This window comes from Chanodichthys erythropterus, chromosome 1 (genome assembly GCF_024489055.1).
Source record: "Chanodichthys erythropterus isolate Z2021 chromosome 1, ASM2448905v1, whole genome shotgun sequence".
NCBI lineage: Eukaryota > Metazoa > Chordata > Actinopteri > Cypriniformes > Xenocyprididae > Chanodichthys > Chanodichthys erythropterus.
Genome location: NC_090221.1, coordinates 10,118,208 through 10,132,647, shown reverse-complemented (window position 1 = coordinate 10,132,647; position 14,440 = coordinate 10,118,208). Strand labels below are relative to the sequence as shown.

Below are 14,440 nucleotides of genomic sequence, written 5' to 3'. Positions count from 1 at the left end.
TCATCCTTCTGTAGTGTATTAAAAATGAATCCTTTTCTTTTTAGATACTTATAGTTGCTGTATATATTAGTTAATGGACGCCCCATAGCTGGAGAAGTATCTGTTATCTGATGCTAAAGGATTTCTGTGATTCTCTGTGTGAATGTTTCAGATAAATTCAATTGAATTGAAGGTGTTTGAAGATACATATCAATATGAATTCCTTGCTGTAAATCTTAAGTAAAATTTTAAACATTTCAAAAGGTGTTAATTCTGTTATTTGCGTGTCTGGTGTAAGGTGCAAGTATAATCACATTTTCAGGCTTTCACATTATTCTGCTGCATTTTTTAAATTCCTCAAGAGAGTGTTTGGGGAAGAATCAACTCAACTGAGGCATTGTCCTGCTCTCATTGTAAAAGATAAACATCATTTCCTGCCCTAACATTCCTCACACTAACCAAGACAGCCACACTGAAAACTAGTAGCCACCTTTAGAAACCAATAAAAATGAATAAAATGGACAAGACACAGATTCTGAACAAAAAATAATCATGAAAATAATGAATAAATTATAAGTTAACTAGATGATATAAATTTAGGAATATTATGCATATTAATGTACAAGTAAATAAGAACGTATAATACTAACATGTCTGTAAACAGGCAGAAAAACTAAGATAATATAGGAATATGATGCATATTTACTAAATGAGTTTGAAATAAAAGTATAATCATGGTGCTAGCATGTATGAATAAAAATAAATTATATATGATAAAAAAATAATGCCTATTAATTTACAAGTAAATGAGTTTAAAATAAAAATGCATATTTATGGCACTAACCGGCAGAAAAACCTGCTCACTGCACAAACTAATCAAACTACTGATGATATAAGATGGGTAGTGTCCAGACATGGCTTGCGATTTTGACTGTGTGATGGGCTGAATACTGGCAATAGAAAGGTTGCGACCCCCTCCATCCCCTCCTAGTCTAACCTTTGATTCCTGGGTAAGCAGGATTGTGTTTGAGTGTATGAGAACAAAAGGAAGACACTGGTCTTAATGGTGGACCTCCCCAAAGCAGTGTCTTCTCAACAATGGGACACAGGGACACCCACAGCGATCTGAGCAGAAGCCACAGACCCCTCAGTGTGTGTCCGTGATTCAGAGAGAGGGCGAGACGTGAGGAGTTCATGAGATTTCAGGACTGATCTGTTCCTGTGATGGTAATTGTCTTCTTTAGAAGCCGGTCCGTCTTCAGATCCTGCTGTATGCTGATATGACGGATGACTGTGCTGTTGCGTTCGAATTATAGTCTGGCTGTGTGTATTCAGTTCTAAGCAATGCAGGGGTGTGAATTGTGGTTTCTAGAGTGTGAAGATGCTGTCTGTAGGTCATCAGTAGGCCAGCTGTGGATGCAGACTGTGAGGGGGGAGGAAGGGGTCTGCTGCCAGGTGACTGTCAAACTCACTTCAGCTCATCTGTATAGTCTTATTAAACTTAAAATAGCTTAAAGTTTAAAAAAACAGCATTGTGACTACTATAAGTTACTTCTTTGGATGATAGCAGCTGCCAAATGCAATGTAATTTATTGAAATTATATGAATGTAAACTACTAATTTTGATTAAAAACTTGATAAAGTAAAAATAAAACTTGATAAATTGATAAAATAAAACTTTTATTCAGCAAGTATGTATTAAATTGATCTAAAGAGAGTAAATTTTTATAATGTTACAAAAAATATATTTCAAATGCTGTTCTTTTGAACTTTGTTCATCAAAGGAAAAATATATATCACTGTTTCCACACAAAAAATAAGCAGCATATTTGTTTTCAACAAAAATAATAATAAGAAATGTTTATTGAGCAGCAAATCACCATATTAGAATGATTTCTAAAGGATCATGTTATGTGGAAAATTCAGCTTTGCCATCACAGGAACAAATGACAGTAAACAGTTATTTATTTTTCAATTGTAATAATATTTCACAATATTACTGTTTTACTGTATTTTTTAATTTTTGTGAGCTTATGAGACTTCTTTAAAAACATTAAAAAAAATCTTACAGAACCCAAACTTTTGAACGGAAAGACAAATTCAGTTTTTTTTAAAAATAATAATTTCATAAAATAATGTATAAATAAAAAGTAATAAATGTAATTAAATGACTTCAAAAGTGTATATTGTCACCATTCCGTTTAAGCTTTACATCATTCATGATCAGCTTTTTGCTTTCACATTATAAATGATCCTGTGTTGTGCCAGGTTTATAGTACAAAATTCATAGGTCATAAAAAAGCTGCATGCACAATAATTATAAAAGAATTACAAAATGCTGTTTAAAAACGGTACAGCATGTCACATCGCATCAACTACCCAAAACTATCAACTATTTTATTAACATTTCGTCAATGGCTGCTTAAAACATCTGATGGGGGTTTTGTTCCACTTGTCAAAAAGCTGGCATGTGATTGGCTGAAAAGTGGAAGCTACCCTGTTGGCATGGCAGCGGTCGAACAGACTAGGCCATGTTGTTTACACAGTGGCCAGCTTTTTATTGCCTGTCTGTGCCTGCGCGTCTCCGTTAGTGCCCCTCCGTCTCCTTTCACAAGGGCTCGGGTAAATATGCCTGTTCAAATAGCCATCACTCAGAGGCAATGACAGGCCTGTACTCCTTCCCTTAGCACCCCCTCTTCGTCCGAACCCCCACTCATCCCCCTCGCTTCAGGCCACGCTCCCTATCTGAATGAGAAAGCGCTCAAACTCTGGCTACATTTAAATTAATGCCGAAGAATTCAGGGCAAACGCTTTGATTCCCAAAAGGACATAAATAAAACAGATTAAAGAAATTAAACTTTTCGGTTTTATAAAAGTGACACCATTTGCCCAGAATAAAATCTATAACTTGGCCTATTTCATTTAATGTCATCCACTATTCATCTCCTCTATTATTCTCTCTTCATCTCTGGATCCACCTGTGTTTGCAGAGTGACAGTGGTGTGGTGCTTTCAGGACAGTCAGATAAGCTACCAGCAAATAACAAAAAAAAAAAAAAAAGATGAGGGACACCCAGCATCTATTTATCCCTTTCTTCCTCTTTCATCCCTTTGTAATCTGATTCCTCTATTCATTGCTCGGCCTTGTGGCTCTCTGGTCGGTCTGAGGCTGCTGTTTAGGGTGTGCACCTTGCTCATTTTCTGAAAGCATCGAGTTATTGCAGCTTCTGTCCAATGTATTCATCCATTGTTGTTTCCTCTTTCCATTATTTCCCACCTTTATGTTCTAGTTTCTGGTTTAATCATAGAAGTGGTCAAACTCATCATCAGACTCCACTGATTCATCTGTGGCTGCAGGATGGTTCTTTTCTGGTTGATTTTCCTCCTTTGAACAAGAGTGTTGATCTGGATTAAAAAGAATTAGAAAAAAAATTAAATGCATATAAAATTCCACTAGTCAAATTTCACTGTTACGACGGACGGACGGACGGACGGACGGACGGACGGACGGACAGACAGACAGACAGACAGACAGACAGACAGACAGATATATAGATAGATAGATAGATAGATAGATAGATAGATAGATAGATAGATAGATAGATAGATAGATAGATAGATGGTGTCTCAGAACAAGCCATGTCTCAGCAGTGTCTCAGTAATGACAAATCCTGAAATCACCTTATAGTTTGCAGGTTTGTACTGCAAACCAGCTAGCTTTAATGTGCAAAATTAAACATACCATTTGACTGGTCTGTCTCCTCCACGTCATCCTCCCTATGGGAATAAATAAAGGTTAGAAAGAGTCCTGATGAGCAAAACCTATACAATACGGTACAGAATACAACAAAACTCACTTCTGTGTTTGGGAGTTGACAGGGTTGAGAAGGCCTTCAATATCATCATCTTCATCATCAGGGCATTTTGTGTGATCATCAAAAGGGTCTTTTGACCAGGGGTACGCTTTCTTAACCACAACCTCATCTTCATCATCTTCTATTTCTTGATTGGAAACCTCTTCATCTTCGGTCTCATCTGCATACAACTCTTCAAGACTATGCAGAAAGTCAGTATTAGTCCAATGAGGAGAAGATTCATTTTAAACATAAATAAGAAGTGATGAATATTCATGAACAGTGTTTTTTGCACAAATTGAAATATACACCTTTTGTGAATGTCTCTGTCTGAAGCATCAAGTTTTTTGTCATCCTCTACACTTCCTTGAGTTTTTCTGGCCTCCTTTCCATCTTGAAAACTGTTCTCTCTCTCCTCTTCCTCCGTTGTCTCTCCTCCATCTTCGCTATCTGGAATGTCCTCTGGAACATCTCCTCCCCCTTCTGGCTCTTCTCCTTCACTGAGTTCAATCCCATCTCTCTTTCTCATCACTTTCTCACTCCCTTCTTCATCATCCCCCTGTGCTTCATCATCCAATTCTGCTTCCTCTTCTCCACCTGTGCCTTCCTCGTCCTCTTCTTCATCTTCAACTTCTCCATCACATATTTTCTCTTCTGCAACATGACTGTCATCATTTCCTTCAACATCTTCTTCCTCTCTAATGTTGAGTCTTTCAGATCCAGCTTTCTTTTCTGAGCTTTCACTACTTGGAAGTATTTCTTGGCTCCTGCTTTCTTCCTGTCCGTCTTCCTCTTCATCTTGCATCACTGCATCAACATTTTTCTTAGTGATGATAGGTTCTTTGCTACTATTCTTCTTAGATGTTTTTTTATGTATTTTGCTGATTTTTGTGTCCGAGTGGCTATCCGAAGCATCTTGGGACATAGTGGAAGAGCTACAACAGATAATTGTGGAAAGATGTTACAAAGAGATATAAATGTTTTGATAGTTTCCAAAATCATACAGAAGATCTAGGGCTGTCATTAATGATTATTTTGGTAATCGAGTCAATTATTTTGACGATTAATCGAGTAATCTGATTTTTTTTTGTGTGTGATAGTAAAAACAGACCTAAGTGAACAATAACCTTTAAAATGATTTCAAATACATATATAATAACAAAGAGGCAATAATAATTGGTTCAAATAAAGTATCAAACGCAAGTAATCATATGGTTTTTTAAACAAACAACAGTGTTAATATACGTATGCCTGGTTTCACAGAATAAAGGCCAAGTCCCAGACTAAAATGCATATTTGAGCTGTCTTAACTGAAAGCAACTTGTACTGACTATGTCAGTGCCAATGTTTTGTCTCAAGATGCACACAAGTTTTTTTTTTTTTTCAAAGACATGTTTATAAAAGCTACTTAAAGGGATAGTTCACCCAAAAATGAAAATGTGATGTTTATCTGCTTACCCCTAGGGCATCCAAGATGTAGGTGACTTTGTTTCTTCAGTAGAACACAAATGATGATTTTTAACTCCAACCATCAAAAAACATGCACAGACAAATCCAAATTAAACCCTGCGGCTCGTGACGACACATTGATGTCCTAAGACATGAAACAATCGGTTTGTGCGAGAAACCGAACAGTATTTAATTTTTTACCTCTAAAGCACCACTATGTCCAACCAAAGCCACTGGAAGGCAAGCCTGCAACCTTTAGCCAAAAAAGCGTAACGGCTAAAGCTAACGCTCCGCCCCCCGCGGTACGCAGGGAATGAGACCAGAGGCTGTTTTTTGAATGGAAGTCAATGGATGAAAGGCTTCACTATGCTGATTAAACAGCTTTTGTGGGGAAATAGCTAATCATTTAATTAATGGACAGCCTGTTTGCCAATCTTCAGAATGTTTTACACTAAACAATACTTTTGTTGGGAACTCTTATCTCCCCATTATATACAATCTCTGGTCCAACTGCCCTGCACATCCTGTTAGTGAGGTCATAAAACGCATTCTGATGGCGGAAGTGATCTCTCGCGCTTTGCTTCAATGAGCGCGAGACATCACTTCCGTTGTCAGAGCGCGTTCAGACCTCACACACCGGATGTGGAGGGCAGTTGGACATAGTGGTGTTTTAGAGGTAAAAAATGATATAAATATTGTTCGGTTTCTTGCACAAACCGATCGTTTCGTGTCTTAGGACATCAATGTGCCGTCACGAGCTGCAGAGTTTAATTTGGATTTGTCTGTGCATGTTTTTTTGACTCTTAAGAGACGAAGTTCCCACTGACTTGCATTATACGACTGACAGACCACAATGGTTGGAGTTAAAAATTATAATTTTTGTTCTACTGAAGAAACAAAGTCACCTACATCTTGGAATCCCTAGGGGTAAGCAGATAAACATCAAATTTTCATTTTTGGGTGAACTATCCCTTTAAAAATCAATGAAAATGTACATCTTTTACATGCAGTCTGCATGGATTGATAAAAATGTGAGAATTATTGTTAATTTGGCTTACCCTTGAGAATTGTCATCATTTTCTGTGGAGTGTGATTTGGTCCCATCTCTTTTTTTCTTTCCCCTTTTTTGCATCCCAGAAACTATGACTTCACTACTTTCTTCATGGTCAGTTGATAGACGCACTTTAAGCATACAAAATATACACACTTATAAGGACAGTTTGTTAACATTAAACTAATATCATGTAATATTTTTCCAAATGAGACGCATCTATGTAAAGTTACGAAATTTCACAAAACTAACCTGGCCTACAGTCTAGCTCAGACCGATCACTCTCTTTCCCATTCCTCCTATGTTTTAGTCTCTGGCAACTCTCCTCATTTGGGTTCAGTGTTTCTTTTGCCACCTTCTCCTTGCCTGTCTCACTGCGTTGGATTCTTTCCTCACTGGGGTCTGGTACATCCATCATACCCCACATCATGGGGCTCAGCACAGGAAGTCGTGGCCAAGAAGCACCAGCAGGAGTGAAGTGAGCTGTAGGCATAAACCCTTGCCTTATACCGGCCCATAGATGGTCCGTTGATGGTGGCTTCTGCTGGACTGGAGAATGTGATTGATGGAGTGAATCGCCAGGTAAAGAATGGTAAGGATGATTTAAGGCTTGAATGTTCTGAAGGTTTTTGTAATCCTTTGGAATATTGTTTTGGGGGAGTCTGGAAATAAAAGGCTGTGAGCCAGTTAACCAAGAGGGTGGAAAGTAAGGATGATGGCCATTTGGGTTGCATCTGTCAGCATTTTGCTTGATGTCTTAAGAAAGAGGACAGTGTTAACAGTTTCCTCAAAAATGCTGATGATGTAACAGAAATTTGCTAAGCACATTACCTTTTGCTGTCTGAGTGTTTTTCATGGTGTGAGAAGTTTGAGATAGATTTGGAGAATTGGAGGATAGAGGGCCTCTAAAATCAGACCTATGAGCAGTCTTCATACCTTCATCCTCCTCCATCTGCTGAATATAGTTCTTTAAGTGCTGGTGTACCTGCTCGATACACACATCACAATCAATACAAGTTTACACCTTTTAAAAGACATCGCTTTCCCTTTAAAAAAAAGCACCTTGGACTTTTCAGAAGCTCTTATGTCTTTCAGTCTTTTCTGCCATTGTGGGAAGCTCTCTTCCAGATACTGTTCATACTGAACCTTTTAAAGAGCAAATGTGTAGGTTAGTACAAAAACAAAAAATAATCATGTACATGCAATACCAAATTGCAATGAATCATTTTGTCTTTAAGAAGACAAAAGCAGGTCATGTGATGGATTTGCTTTTTCTATGCATTATGAGCACACTCAGAAAATAAAGTACAAAAATTGTACATTTAGTGATACACAGCTTGTCACTATATTGTTAAAGGGACATATTTATACATTATTTATCCCTAAAAGTTGCATAGTAGAACATTAAAGTCGACATTAAACGGAAATTGCAATAGTCTTTTTTTATTGTGACGTATCCGAGTGAAATTTCAAATGAGAAAAATTGTAGAGGACTTATTTTTGTCCTTTGTGAATTAATTTGATTGTGGTCATTTGCTAATTGTGTTTTCATGTGATTAGCAGGTTGCTGGAGTGGAGGGATTGTTGGCCCACTCTCGCACACTTCATCAGAGAGATAAAATTACGAGGACATTTCTCTGTCAATACAGGTGTATTCTTCAGTGTAAATCATGGAAGGGGGCAAGGAAGTCCTGCGTGGTTGCTTACCCGTATACTGTTCATGGCTTCGGTGCGGGCCAACATGTCATTGAGTGTGTCTTGGGCCCTCTGAAAGTCCTGCAGCAGCTTTTGGTTATGGATCTGAGCCCTACGCTCCTGCTCGCTGATCTCCAACCAGCGACCCTGCAGCCAGGCAGCCCTGTTGCTATATCACAACAAAAAACATGATTAAATCATTCATACATGATGAACACAAAACAAATGCTGGCAAAGTCAAATTCTCCTTGATAACCTGAAAAATCTAGTTTATCCAGTAGAATCTTATTGATTCTTATATAGAATTCTTGTTTGATTCCATTGGTTCCAAAATGATAGGCTTTAGGATTTTTGACAGCAAAGATAGTGCCAGACATGTAAATATTCCATTTCATACCAGCACAATGCCATAGACAACACATTCCATTTATTCTAAAATTCTGAATTCGATATGTTAGGATGTTCAGTGAATGAATGAGTTTCTTACAGGCGATGATTTCGCTGTTGTGATTGAAAATCACTCTGGAGCTGCATCCTTCTTCGCTGACTACAGAGATTGGATATTAGAGATACAGATAAACATTCAGAAAAGGTAAGTAACGTTAAACAGACTACAGAAAGATTTATAACCTGTATGGCTTACTTTCTTCAGAGGAAAACAAAAGAAGATGTGATTAAGCATAATGACAGTCACCATTCATTTTCATTGCATCTTTTTACCATAAAACGAATTTACAGAACATCCTACAGGTAATGTTATTTGTTTCATAGTTTTAAAGTAAATGACTGATGACAGAATAATCAGTTTTGGGTGAACTATCGCTCTAGTATTTCGATTTTTTACTACACTTGTTGACAGACAATAGCGCCCTCTCCTGGGTTTTAACGATTCGGCAGACCACAACACAATGAAATCAGAATTTAATTCACAATATCATAGCAATGTTCGCCACACAACACTTCCACACCACAAACTAAACTATTCTATATAGAGAACTTGAGTAAATATAACTCCGAGACAGGTAGAAACAGATCTAGGGCAGGGACGAAACGAACAAAATAAAGTCACACGAACACACGAGGGGTCACTCACTTGTGTTGTATATTCTCGTACACTTTCCTTTGATAATTGTCATGGCGCTCCTCCTCAGCCTTTGTAAATGATGTCATGTTAAACTCGCTCTGAATGGCAATCTGCTCTCAACAACCAGCAGTGCGGATTATGAGATTAGGGATTATTTGTTGCGAAAGGGGGTCAGAAAGGAAAGGGGTGGTCAAAGGAAAATCGTGTCTGTCTATATATTAAACGTGATTTAAATGTGATTTTTATTGTGTTAAAAATGTAACAGTGAATGTAAAATTAATAACTTAAAACTTTAATTTATTTTGTGTGTGTGTGTGTGTGTGTGTGTGTGTGTGTGTGTGTGTGTGTGTGTGTGTGTGTGTGTGTGTGTGTGTGTGTGTGTGTGTGTGTGTGCCATATTTTGAGGACAAATTTGTACCTAGAAGTGAGCAAAACCTGACAAAATCTCCAAAAACCTCCCGTTGGTGAAGTCCTCATTTGTAAACCTGGTATATAAAATAAAGGCCTTATTTCAATTAGGGTACTTAAGTAGCTTTTTTACATACCCTAGAAAAAAACATTACTGATATGTATCTTTAGACAAAACAATGGCACTGACATGTCAGTGCAAGTTGCTTTCAGTTAAAACAGCTCAAACATGCATTTTATTCTAGGACTAGTTTAAGCCTTGTCTGTGAAACCGGGGGTTTGTAATTAAAGGGTTTTTTCAGCGTGTCGAATCAGCGGTTCAAAGCGCCAAAGTCACGTGATTTCAGCAGTTTGGCGGTTTGACACGCTGATTCATAACGCTCCGAAGCTTCCTGAAGCAGTGTTTTGAAATCGCCCATCACTAAATAAGTCGTTATTTGTTTTGTTTTTGGCACACCAAAAATATTCTTGTCGCTTTATAATATTAATATTGAACCACTGTACTCACATGAACTGATTTAAATATGTTTTTAGTACATTAATGGATCTTGAGAGAGGAAATGTCATTGCTGGCTATGCAGGCCTCGCTGAGCCATCGGATTTCAACAAAAATATCTTAATTTGTGTACCGAAGACTAACGAAGGTCTTACTGGTTGGAACGGCATGAGGGTGAGTTTTTGGGTGAACTAACCCTTAAGCTAATGGTGTGTGTGTGTGTGTGTGTGTGTGTGTGTGTGTGTGTGTGTGATTTATGAGGACACAAATTTATGACTTGGGTACTACACTGGTATTATGATGTAAACATGAAATATGAGAACATTTAATGAGTCCTCATATTTAAAATAGCTTTAAAAACATACTAAACAATGTTTTATTAAAAATGTAAAAATGCAGCATGTTTTATGTGATGGGTAGGGTTAGGTTTAGGGGTAGTGTAGGGGGATATAATGTACAGTTTGTACAGTATAAAAACCATTACGTGTGTGTGTGTGTGTGTGTGTGTGTGTGTGTGTGTGTGTGTGTGTGTGTGTGTGTGTGTGTGTGTGTGTGTGAGAGAGAGAGAGTTGTACAACCACCTTATTTCCACGTGGAACTGTTGTAGAGTGCCGTTTACGTCAGAGGGACCGTTTCAGCTGTAACACAGCCCTGTCATGTGGCGAATGTTGTTAGCCTGCAGCAGCAGTTCATTGTGCGAGAGACAGCAACCAGCAGAGAGAGTATAAACGATATTCTGAATGGAATGACAGGTCGGTATCAATTTATATATGTATATGAAGTCGTATGAGTATTTTATAGTTTCTAGCTTCGATATCTGTTGACAATGTTACTGGAGCATTCAAAGTAAAGTGTTAGAGTTAGCAGTGTCCTATTCATAACTACTTTACAAAACTTCGTATTTGTTGCAGCTTCTATAATTTCCTTTAGCCAAAAGACTTTTTAAGGATTTTAATGTCTCTCTCAATTGGCCATTTTTCTGTTTTTGTGATCAGATTCGAGCAAACGAGAATCGAGTGGCTTTACAGGTAGAAAAAACAGGTTAAGCAGGTAGTGTCTCAAGCAGCGGATGATTTAAAGCTGAAAACATGGCTAGGTTCATGAGTAGAGTATGGTGTAAGGTGGAGTCAACCAGTCGCCATCTGCCTATCGTTCTGAACGCTTTTCTGGTGTTCTCCATCACTGCTGAGGTCAGCTATCTGGTGCTGGTGGAGGCTCCTTTTGAGCCAGCAGAGAAGAAGACGGAGTGGTCCACCATATGGAAGGCCATGCATCTCTTCGCTCAGTACTTCATGCTGGGAAATATAACCTGGAATGCTTCGTTGTTCGTGAAAACTAACCCAAGTATCCGTGGAGTGTTTCTTGGAGGAGATGTATTGGGTCAAGGGTGGAGGTAATTGGTTTGTTTTTTTGTTTTATTTAATACTTTTTGTGGTATTCACCAATTCAATCAAAAGTCCGTAAACAATCAAGTGATATTTTCCTCTTCTATGACAGGTACTGCTACAGCTGCGAGACACACACTCCTCCACGATGCTCACACTGCCACGACTGCAATGTGTGTGTGCTGCGCCGTGATCACCACTGTGTGTTTTTTGGCCAGTGTGTCGGTTTCCGTAATTACCGGTATTTCCTGACCTGTTTGTTCTTCATGTGGGCAGGGCTGCTCTATGCAGTAGTCATGAATGCCGAGGTCTTCATTGTCATCCTAAAGGAGGGTGTTACTTTTCACAGTGTCATGCTTTTGCTCATGCCCTGGATAATGCTCGTCTCTGGTGAGTATGAGGTTTCTAATGAGTGTCTGCTACTGCTATGAGAAATCCATAATACCACAAGAAATCAATTTTTTGAAACTAGAGTTGAGTGTGCTGTGGAAATGTTTATCCATCCAATGTTTATCCAATATTTTGCATGTTAATCTTGTCGGATGATATTGGCAATCCTCATTTGTAAATTGCTTTGGATAAAAGAATCTGCTAAATGAATATATAACACAGATTGGGACATCTTAAAAATGCAAAAATTAGACCTACTTAATAGTCTTGGAAAGCATTAGTTACACCACCATTCAGAAGTTTGGGATCTGTAGGATTTTTATTGTTTATGTTTGAAAGAAATTAATACTTTTATTCAGCAATGATGCGACAAGGCCGTAAAGACATTTATAAAGTTATAAAATAATTTATGTTCTTTTTATTCATCAAAGTATCCTGATAATGTAATATATCATTGTTTCCACAAAAATATTAAGCAGCACAACTGAATTCAGCATTGAAAATGATAATATGAAATGTTTCTCGAGCACCAAATCCACACATTAGAATGATTTCTGAAGGATCATGTGACACTGGAGACTGCAGTAATGATGCTGAAAATTCAACTTTGCCATCACAGGAGTAAATTAAATTTTAAAATGTATTAAATGGAGAACAGTTATTTTAAATGTTTCACAATAATACTGATTTTCCTGGTTTTTGATTAAATAAATGCAGCTTTGGTGAGCATAAAATACTCAAAATTAAAGACCGTATAAAAGAATTTAAAGCCTCTTTAAAAAAAAATTATGTTAGTATATGTACAGCAAAAAAAGGGTGGGGAAGTCATAATACGTCTGTGCATAAAATGATGTATTAATAATAACTTTTAATTGTCACAAAAATACCATAAACATTGTTTTTCTCCAATCACAGGACAGGTGACGGCGCGGGCATTTGCTTTTGCATTCATTGCTGACACTTGTGTAGTGGGCTTCCTACTGGTTGCTGCCTTCCTCTTCTTTCACGTGGTTCTGATGCTGAGGGGACAGACCACACGTGAGTGGTACTCCACGCGGAAGCCTTACAGCCTGGGAGTGCTGGCCAACATCAGGGAATGCCTGGGCAAGTACTGGTACATCTGCTGGCTCTGTCCATTGATATCTTCCCCGCTGCCGGGAGACGGCATAAACTTCAAGTTGACTGGTCCACTAGAGCCCAAGAAGTAGGGTGTGCACTGATAGGTATTTTCTCATTGCAATTTCAATACATTGACCCAGCTGATCCAGAATGGCATGTTGTTGAACCTGCAGCAGCGGTTGCATGCTGTGCTCACACCAAACAATTAGCAGCTCTCTTTTTATCTGAAGAACCAGCAAGAAATGCAGATTTTTAATTTCACTTTACAATTGTTTTTCTAAATTGCAGCAGTCTTATTGATTTTAATTGGTGTTAATTTGGTGGATGTCAAGCATGTCGTTTTAAATATTTTATAATGCTTTTTGTTTTTGGCTCTATTGTGCAATCGTTGCTTTTGTAAAGCAAACTTTTTTTGAAAAGGGAATTATTATCTGAATGGTTTGCTCTTTTTTTTTGTTTTTTTTTTTTGTTTTTGTCTTTTTTGTTTTTTTTACAGTCATTGTCGTGCCAAATAATCTGTCCAAACAAATGTGAATTAGTTTTGTCAAAAATACCGACCACGATACCTGGATTACTGAATACCCGTCGCTACTGACATTTTAAAAATATGATGCTTTGAGCGCTGTTGAGCGGATTCGTAAACACCTCTGATTGGCCATTGTGTTCACACGTTCATCAGATATGTCTGTGATTGGCTACAATGATCAACGCTTGAAAAACATGTTATAAATAGACATCAGTGGCGTTCTTCACCGAGCGCTTACACAGATGCCCACAGGAGCGTTTGAAAGCAGGCGTCTATCAGCGGCTCCTGCTTTCATAATGCTTTAATATTCAAAGTGTGCTTTCAAACACTCCCGTGCGTTTATCATTGTAGCCAATCACAGACATATCTGATGAGTGTGTGAACACAAAGGCCAATCAGGTGTTTACAAATCTGCTTAACAGTGCTCAAAGCATCATATTTTTTTAAATGTCAGTACCGACTTGGTATCGCAGTTGGTACTTTTGACAACACTAATGTGAATGTGCTGTATGCCAAGCTGTCCTTTTTTTTTCCTTTTTTTTTTCTTGAATTATACAACAAATGTAACTTTGTTTGTATGGCACTGAATATTGTTTACCTTAAGCTTAATGTTTATATTTGTTTGTTTGTTTTTTAATCAATACCAAGGCTTGTGTTATCTTTCCATAAAATAAATACCTTTTTGGGTTTTTTATTTATTAATTTATTGTATTAATTATTCGTAGATATATTTTAAGTGTCCAAGGCAACCCTGCTTCAACCCTGTTACCAACATTATTGTTAGAAAACAAATATTTTACATACAGTACAGTCCAAAATTTGGAACCACTAAGATTTTTAATGTTTTTAAAAGAAGTTTCGTCTGCTCACCAAGGCTACATTTATTTAATTAAAAATACAGTAAAAAACAGTAATATTGTGAAATATTATTACAATTTAAAATAACTGTGTACTATTTAAATATATTTGACAAAGTAATTTATTCCTGTGATGCAAAGCTGAATT

The 14,440-nt window shown here is 37.5% G+C and overlaps 2 protein-coding genes across 2 annotated transcripts; one reads left to right on the top strand and one right to left on the bottom strand.

Moving 5' to 3' along the window:
- Positions 1-3,276: 3,276 nt before the first annotated feature.
- On the bottom strand, positions 3,277-6,825 carry LOC137028053 (protein starmaker). The gene is made up of 6 exons (XM_067396804.1): positions 6,585-6,825; positions 6,340-6,463; positions 4,144-4,767; positions 3,836-4,033; positions 3,721-3,755; positions 3,277-3,383 (listed from the first exon to the last, which is right to left on the bottom strand). Exons 1-6 carry the CDS (start codon positions 6,823-6,825, stop codon positions 3,277-3,279), a joined length of 1,329 nt encoding a protein of 442 aa, XP_067252905.1.
- Positions 6,826-10,667: 3,842 nt separating this feature from the next.
- Positions 10,668-14,409, top strand: zdhhc24 (zinc finger DHHC-type containing 24). Its single transcript, XM_067376398.1, has 4 exons — positions 10,668-10,767; positions 11,011-11,408; positions 11,513-11,790; positions 12,706-14,409. Exons 2-4 carry the CDS (start codon positions 11,104-11,106, stop codon positions 12,996-12,998), a joined length of 876 nt encoding a protein of 291 aa, XP_067232499.1. The 5' UTR covers positions 10,668-10,767; positions 11,011-11,103; the 3' UTR covers positions 12,999-14,409.
- The last annotated feature ends 31 nt before the right edge of the window (positions 14,410-14,440 follow it).